This window comes from Vigna angularis, chromosome 5 (assembly GCF_016808095.1).
Source record: "Vigna angularis cultivar LongXiaoDou No.4 chromosome 5, ASM1680809v1, whole genome shotgun sequence".
In the NCBI taxonomy this organism is placed as follows: Eukaryota; Viridiplantae; Streptophyta; class Magnoliopsida; order Fabales; family Fabaceae; genus Vigna; species Vigna angularis.
Window position 1 is genome coordinate 3,456,969 of NC_068974.1, and position 8,966 is coordinate 3,465,934.

At 29.0% G+C, this 8,966-nt stretch overlaps 1 protein-coding gene and 1 long non-coding RNA gene across 2 annotated transcripts; both read right to left on the minus strand.

The window, feature by feature from the left end:
* Positions 1-259: 259 nt before the first annotated feature.
* LOC128196559 (uncharacterized) lies at positions 260-1,297 on the minus strand. The gene is made up of 3 exons (XR_008248995.1): positions 775-1,297; positions 509-634; positions 260-368 (listed from the first exon to the last, which is right to left on the minus strand). It is a non-coding gene; the product is annotated as an uncharacterized LOC128196559 (long non-coding RNA).
* Positions 1,298-3,322: 2,025 nt separating this feature from the next.
* Positions 3,323-8,755, minus strand: LOC108324835 (cytosolic sulfotransferase 15-like). The gene is made up of 2 exons (XM_017557762.1): positions 8,665-8,755; positions 3,323-4,272 (listed from the first exon to the last, which is right to left on the minus strand). Exons 1-2 carry the CDS (start codon positions 8,753-8,755, stop codon positions 3,323-3,325), a joined length of 1,041 nt encoding a protein of 346 aa, XP_017413251.1.
* Positions 8,756-8,966: the final 211 nt, after the last annotated feature.

The following is an 8,966-nucleotide window of genomic DNA, read 5'->3' on the forward strand; positions in this document are numbered from 1 at the left end:
TGACTTCTCCTCGGCTGGAACTCCCTATGCACCTCACAGCACCTCACGGCACCTCTACTCTCATACAACAATCTCACTACATTACATTATCTAGAGTTCAAAACTAATCTACTGAACTTGGAGGAGAAGAACCGAGAGCCTCCTCCCAAGCGTAACCCTCTCACTCACGGCCTCTCACTCTTTTAAAGCCAAATTCTCAAGTCTCGTTCTGGTGCTGCCTCGTGCGTTTCCAGCCAGGTTGCCATGTTGTTGTCTCCCATTAGCAACCTTTAATGAATTTCTTCCATCACTCTTTTGCTTCTCTGTCAGATAAAGCCATGTGGGGCCCTCCATTTTGTTTACACTTCTGCATGTTCTGCACACCATCGCTGCCCCAAAATTTAATGCAGAATATTTTGGATCAAATTCAATATTATCAAGCCATGCATCCTGCAAGGATCCCTAATTTATTAACAGAATTCAAATGAAATATCACAAATAAAGAAAGAAAACAACATAAATCCCTCACCTTAATCTCATTCTCTCTTACATATTCAACAAAATTGGCTGCTGCATGAAAATAACCTTCTTCCGTTTCTTTATCTAGGTTGAAAGGCTCAATTTGAATCCCGTCATCGACAAAATTCTCGCTATCCTGCCACAAGATATCACACATCACTGCCTGCCTATCTTTTACGTATCCAGTAACAGCTCATACATAACCAAAATCATCCACAAACAGCATCATGCACGTATTCAACATTCATTCCACTGAAATAAAAAAAAAAAACTAACCTTGAGTGAACACGAGGTGTGGCGGTTGGAACAGAGACGATTGCCTACGGTGTGGGTGGGACTGACAACCCGGAAAACCCCTCTTTTTCGTCCACCGTGCAGTCGCCACTCCGGCGGCACTCCGGCGGTGAATGCAAAGGTCCGGCACAGGGAGGGAAGCAGGTGGGACGAAGCGAGACTCAGAACGCGCACCTAGTTCGCTGGGCCGGAGGGAAGACGACGCCGTCTTCGGTTCGTTCGCCAACGTCGGAGCTGCGGCGACCGTGAATCGGAACCGACTGGAGGAGTTGAGGACCTCCGACGGCCTTCAACGTTGTCCGGCGGCACTCCGGCAAGCAATCCGTCGGACCTCTCTCTCTCGAACTCCCTTTCTCCAACTCTCTCGGGCTCTCACTCTCTCTCTCAACCTTCACTTCTCTCTAAAATTGTTCAAAAATGAAATTCAAATTTCAAACGCCAAACAAAAACCCCTGACCACTCCCTTTCCAAGTGATATTTCATTTTCATTTTAATTTTTGAAACGCACACCCCAATCTGCCTGTGCCCGTGCCCGTCCTCGCCACGTCAGCGTTGAAGCAGGTTTCATCAGACTTTCTCAGAACGCAGCAGCTTTTTCCAACCAAAACGTGGGCCGCTCAAACGCTGACACGTGTGCTGTGTCCAAATGTTGTCAAATTTGGTTGTTCGAGTATCATTTTCCTAAAAAAAAATCCAGCTACAATCTACCTAGCTCATAGGACATCAGACAAGATCAATCTGACTTAATTAGATGAAATTGTTTTAGGTGATACGGCTTTACCTTTTTAATTTAATACTGTCAAACACGACTTTACCTCATTATATATTATATATGCAAATTTTAAAATTTCAACCCATTACATAAATATAAAAATAAATTAACCACATTTAACAAATTAACTCACTATACTTTCTGGAATTCTTAATATATTATATCTATATACTTAAAATTACATTAACAAATATTACATAAACCTTAAACAGTATTTTTTTATTAAATAATGGCTTATTTATTACAAGGTTTCTGATTTATGTAAAAAGTTGTGCAAGAAATTAATCCTCGTCTAAACCCAAGTTAAAGCGTGTACTAAATTAAAATAAAAACATTTTTCCCTTTTCACCTTAGGTCGACGAGAAAGAAAGTAAGGGTTGAAAGGATAGTATGGGAAAAGAAATTGGAAGCAAGATAAAGATAGTTCTTTTTAAGTTTAAACCCTCCTTTAGTCCTCATTTTTGTATGGAAATTTCAGTTTGGTCTTCATTTTTTCATTTGTCTTAATTGGATCATATTTTTCGTAAAAAGAAACACATTTTACTCTAACCGTTAACTGGTCTCAGACGGCGTTAAATTAAGATCACGTGATGCATAGAGAATGTGTTGATGTGTGATGTGACATTATTTACTAGAGTGTTTTGATTAAATAAATAGTGGTGATGTGACATTATTTACTTCTCTTTATTTAATATTTTTAAAATTAAGTTTTATTTATTTTTTATTTACTTTATAGAAGACTTTTTTTTTAAGTTTCATCACCTACAATGGTTAGAACACAGTTAATCTTCAGAATTAAATTAGTTTATTTTTAATTATTTATTTTATTTATTTGATAACTTTTATTTAATATTTTAATTTTCAAGTTTTATATAATATTTTAATATTATCTTTTTTCTTTAAATATAAATACATAAATATTAATTTCTATAAAAAACTATTTAAAATAATTTTTTATTGTAATAATTAGATATATAATTTTTTACTTTGAAAAGTTAAAAATATAATATATATGTTGAATTTATTTAAATTTAAAAGTAAAATAATTTAAAAAAAATATAATAAACATATTTTAGTTTAAAAAGAAATGTTTTCTCTCAAACAGTCATCTAAAAAATATTAAATAATTTATTATTTGTATATAATAATTTGATATAATATAAAAAATTTTATATATTAATATTCAATAAAATACACATAATTTTATAAAAATTTTAAAATTAAAAAATTAAATTTATAATAATTTAGTTCAAAATAATGATTAGTGAATATGATTAAATTGGATTATTAATTAAATTAATATATTTTTTAATATATTATTAATTAAATTGGATTATTAATATATTATTAATTAAATTAATATATTATCTTAATATAAAAAATTGAAGAGAAAATACGGTGATGTGACTTTAAGATATTCATTTTAAGGATTTCAACACATTCTCTCATGAGGAACACACATCAACACATTCTTTCTGTATCACATGATCTTAATTTAACGCGGTTTGAGACCATGTTAACGGTTAGGATAAAATGTGTTTATTTTTAAAAAAAATATGATCCAATTGAGACAAATGAAAAAATAAAAATCCAACTGAGATTTTCATGAAAAAAAAATACGACCAAGAAGGGTTTAAACCTTCTTTTTATTTATCAAAAGCATAAAAACACATCCAGCAAAAGCAAAGATCACAACATCAATCTGTTCCACACAGAACAACATGTTGGTTCTTATGTAATCACATATTGCATTGGAATTTAGGAATGCAGTTTAAATGATAAACCTGATCCACTTAATTTTTCTTCAATGATTTTGGATAACTTTTCTATCATAGAAGGAGAAAAGTAATTTATCCAATCTCCTATCTTACCCTTCCGAAAGAAGTTTTTCTTCTCTGCAATATTGTCTATTTCTCCTGATTTATTCACTTCCAAATCCTTCATCTTTTCAAATCTGCACAGATTGATTATGTTTTCAATCACTGCTGTACTCTCTCCTTTTACAGGAGTGTCCAAGAACTCTATCATTCTTTTCACATGAAATACTGAATCCTCTTTGAGATCTTCATACTTTAAGAACAAAACTTTGTTAGGTCTAGTTATGCTCTCATTCCAGTAACCTAACATATGACTCCACCATGGACCAAACCCCATTATCCCATTGCAATACTTTTCAAATGCTTCCTCGAATGTTAATGCAGGTGAAGACACTGAACTTTTTTTAGTAAAGAATTCCCATGCTGAAACAAAAGTATCAAATGGATTTCTACATATATAAATGATCTTGCAATTGGATTTTGTGATTGACTTAGGTAATGAAGGGAAAGGTAAGTGAGTAGCAAGAAGTCTTGGCTCACTCATGTTGGAGAGGGAAAGAATCTGGTCATCCAAATCATGAGACAAGATGAATTCAGGGAAAGACACAAGTTCATGAGGATTGGAAGACAGTAATGGATGGTGCTCGAAAGAGGAAAAACGTTGATGGTTTATAATGACAAAAGTAAGGGCTTTCAACCAGGTGGTACCTGATTTTGGAAAGCTGGCAACAAAAACATCACTGTCCTTTGCATGAAAATGTTTTTGAAAGTTGTTCACTCCTGGAAAATAAAATGATGGACACCAAAAATCTTGAAATAGATGGAGATAGGGAGCTGCACCCAAACCCCTCTCCTTCGGAAGGGAGAGCAATAGCTCATTTTCTTCATTTGCTTGCTTGTCACTTGCCATAGCCATTGGAGTAGGTAGAATATGAAAGGTGACTTATGAGTAGAATTGAATGAAAACATAGATTAGCATGAGATAGCTTTTATAGCATTGATTAAATGTGTATATGTGTGGTTCAAGTTCATTAAATGTTTGTGTGCAACATGCATATATTTGTTTTGACAAGTGTAGACAATGATAAGCATGCAGTGGCACAGACGCTGCCTTTTTGGTAACACAAACCTGATTGAGTTTTGAAATACTAAAGTTATCTGCACAAGTTGTAATGCGGTGGGTCAGACACTCCTTTTTGGTAAGACAAAGCTGTTTTAGTTTTGAAGAATTTTTTTTCCATTCCTATTTTTTTTGTTTAGCATAGTATATTTTGTATTTGTTGAAAAAATATAGATTTGAATTTGGTTATGAAAAACTGAATTATTTATATATATATATATATATATAATGAATAAGTGGAGGAAAAAAATTATTTAGAAAAGTAGTAATAGTATTAAATGAAATAAGTAGTGGAAAGAAAGAATTTTCAGAGCCATAATATTTTATGTACTATTTTTTAGCAAAATAAAGTTATAATTTTAATAAATTATTGAAGTATAAAATATAAGTGATATGTATGTGTTAAAGAAGTGTAAATGTACCAATATTTAAGAAAAAAAGTTATCATGGTGTGGGGATTTCTAATTAAAGATAAGAATAATTTTAATCTCTTTAATGAACTGAATAGTTTGTAATTCATTATAAAACTTTTAGAAATAATCGACAATCTTATTGTAGAAAAAAAAAATTATCGATAATGTTAAATTATAAACAAAATTTATTATGAATTTTAAAATTTTAATTTGTAATAAACTTTATCATGATCAATAGATTTCTTATATTGACAAAAACATTTATTAGTAATATATATTTTGTTTATTAAGAAATTTATTTTTATCTTTTTGTCGATAATTACAATTTTAAAATTTAATGATAAAATCAATTAATAATTTAAAATACTTATAAAATGATGTTGGTATTTTTAATTATGTATTTTAAATTATTAATTATTGATATTTTGATGTTAATTAATTAATTTATTTATATGAATTTAATTTTTAAAAAGAATTTTAATTATAGAAAATATTTATCTTAAATTTATTTTCTTTCATTCTATATTATTTATTTTATCATTAACTATTGATATTTTTTTACTTGTTTAATTGTTGGATTAATTAATTAATTTAAATTTTATTGAATTATCAAAAAAACATTCAATCAAAATTTCTATTTTTGTGATATAATATTTTTTACTATTAATTATTGATATTTTATTATTCTTTTAATTTATGTGTTAGTTAATTCATTCATTTAAATTTTAGTCGTAAAAGTAATTTTAATCATAAGAAATCATTTATCACATCTTTAATTATAGTACAATATTTTTTATATCTTTAATTATTGATATTTTATTATGTTAACTTGTTCACTCATTTAAATTTTATATGTAAAAGTAATTTTAATTATAGGAAAATATTTATCATAAAGTTATTTTCTTTTATACTAATTTTTTCCCATTAATTATAATTTTTTTACTCTTTTAATTTTTGGGTTAATTAATTAAATAATTCATCCAAATTTTAATTATAAATATAATATAAATTATAGGAAAACATTTATCGCAAATATTTTTATAGTATAATATTTTCTCACCACTAATTATCAATATTTTATTATTTTTTTAATTTTTTACTAATTAATTTATATATTTATTTAAATTTTAGGAAACGTTTATCTCAAATTTTACTTTTATAATAGTATAAGATTTTTTTTACCATTAATTATTTAATATTTTTGAATATATGAAAAAAGGGATTAATTTTCCTTGTGAATATACACATAGGCCCTCTATTTATAATAGAATAATTATGGACTAAGCCCAAAATACAAATAGAAAATAATAACAAACTAACTAAAAATAAATATAAAGATATGATAAAGATAATATATCTAATACTTTCCCTCAAGTTTGTATATATAAATCGTATGTATCAAACTTATTACTGATACAGTCCATAAAGACTTAGTGAAAATATTTGTTTCTGCACTCGAGTGATATTAAATTATTAACGATTTGTGAATACGACATAGAACACGAAATATTGACCCTAGAAGACTCCCCTTAAGCATCAAATCTGGGAGGATGCTCCATGTAAATGTCTTCTTGCAAATCATCGTTAAGGAATACATGATTGACATCTAGTAGATAAAGAGATCATTGTTGAAGAACCACCACGACTATAAATAAACTAACAAAAATCATCTTTGCAATAAGAGAAAAAACATATATAAACAAGTCAAACACAATGGTGACAGAAGGGAAGTCAAAAAGCCAATGGCGGAAGAAGTAATTGATGATAAAGTGATAGAAACCTTCAAAAATTCAAGATTCTCTCATGAAAGCACTTGAAAAAGAAAAAAGAGCAAACTCGATGCTCTAAATAGCTACCTGAGAGGAGATGGGACATGCGACCTCACATGATGAACCTGAAAGAGAAAAAAGAGCGACATTGACACTCTAAATCATTACGAGACATGTCACCATGCATGACAGAAAAGGAAACAAATCCACAACTTCAAAAGATGCTATGAACGCATAAGAGCTCCGATGAAGGTGTTTGATGGCACAATGGTCACCTGACCGAGAAGATCAAAATTGTATGATCATCGGTCAAAACTAGAACTCTGGTAATGGTAGCATAGACGATGACACCACCGACAACGGTAGATGGTGCCGCCATAAGCAACGACGAGTGTAGTGGTAGAGGCAATAATTTTTTTTCTCTAAAGAACCTGACTCTAATACTATGTTGAATATAGGAAAAATCTATGTATGGGATTAATCTCCTTTGTATTGAATATAGGTTCTCTCTTTATATAACTAAAAAATAATAACAAATTAACTAAAGATAAAAAAATAAAGATAATATATCTAACCGATATTTTATTACTCTTTTAATTTTTGTGCTAATTCATTAATTCATTTAAAATTTATTTGTAAAAGTAATTTTAATTATAGGAAAGTATTTATCATTAATTTCTTTCTTTTATACTATATTAATTTTTTACCATTAATTATTGATATTTTTTTATCTTTTTTGTTTTTGAGTTAAACTATTAATTAATACAATTAAAATTTATTAATAAAATTAATTTTAATTATACAAAAACATTTATCCTAAATTTTCTTTTTTATAATATAATATTTTCTCACCATTAATTATTGGTATTTTATTACTTGTTTACTTTTTGTGTTAACTAATTAATTTATTTATTTAAATTTTATTGATAAAAATAATTTTAATTATAGGAAAATATTTATCTTAAATTTATTTTTATTATTGTATAAGATTTTTTTCACCCTTAATTATTGATGATTTATTAGTCTTTTAATTTTTGTGTTGATTAATTAATTCACTCATTTAGATTTTATTTGTAAAAGTAATTTTAATTATAGGAAAATATTTATCATAAATTTCTTTTGTTTTATACTATAATTTCTTACCATTAATTATTTATATTTGTTTACTCTTTAATTTTTTTCTTAATTAATTAATTTAACTTTTATTGGTAAAAATAATTTTAATTATAGAAAAACATAGTACTGTCAAAACGAGTTGGAACCCATAAGTCAACCCGGCCTACCATTGGTTTAGACTGGGTTAGGTTGAACAAAAAAATTGAAATTTCAATACAGGTCAATTTTGAACTCGACTCACTCGGTTTGAACCCGTGATAAGTCAAGTTGACTCATTTAAATTTGTTGAACTTGTTCTTTCTTTGTGGACCTTATTCATACATTTTTCATAACATACGGACCTAATGTATTCATTTTTAAAACCAGATACTAAACAGAAATTCATCTCTTAACATGAGGATGAAGTAAGCATTTAAGCCAATAAAATATGGAAATGGAGGCTTGTGTGAAATTTTTTTTGTATGGAATAATTAGGCAACATGAAAAATTCACAAATTTAGTAACTCAATTTTTATGTAGAAACAAATTTGAATCATTATGAAGCCATTAAAATTTTTGATGAAGTGATTTTGTGATATTTGTTTGTTAAAAAAAGATTTAAAGATTCATTCCTTTTGCGAAAAAGATTTGAAGAGCGATTATTTTTATAAAACACCAATTCAACCCCCCCTGCTCTTGGTGTTGAAAAACAAAGCTCGTCATTTCTAATAAAAATTATTTTGCTCGATCTTTAACAATGCTTGATTTGATTTGAGGTTAGGTCATCTCAGCTTGACCTTTATCCCGAGTCGACTTAGTTTCACGTTCAGTCGGGACTAACTTGAAGCTTTCAGTTGGACTATCTCTGTTAACCTTTGAACAGGGCAAACTCGATCGATTTTTGATCGAAAAACTAACTCAGTTGAAGTTTGACCAGGCCTACTTGATCGACCTTTGATCGGACCAACTCGATCCATCTTTGACGAAGCCAACTCGGTTGACCTTTGATTGTGCCAACTTAGTTGACCTTTGATCGGGCTAACTCGGTCATCCTACAAATGTGTTAACTCGGTCAACCTTTGACCGAGTTAAATTGGTCAGCCTTCAGCCAAGCCGACTTAGTTTAACATTTTATTAAGATAACTTGACTCAACCTTTAGTCGAGATCGACTAAACACAACCTTTGAC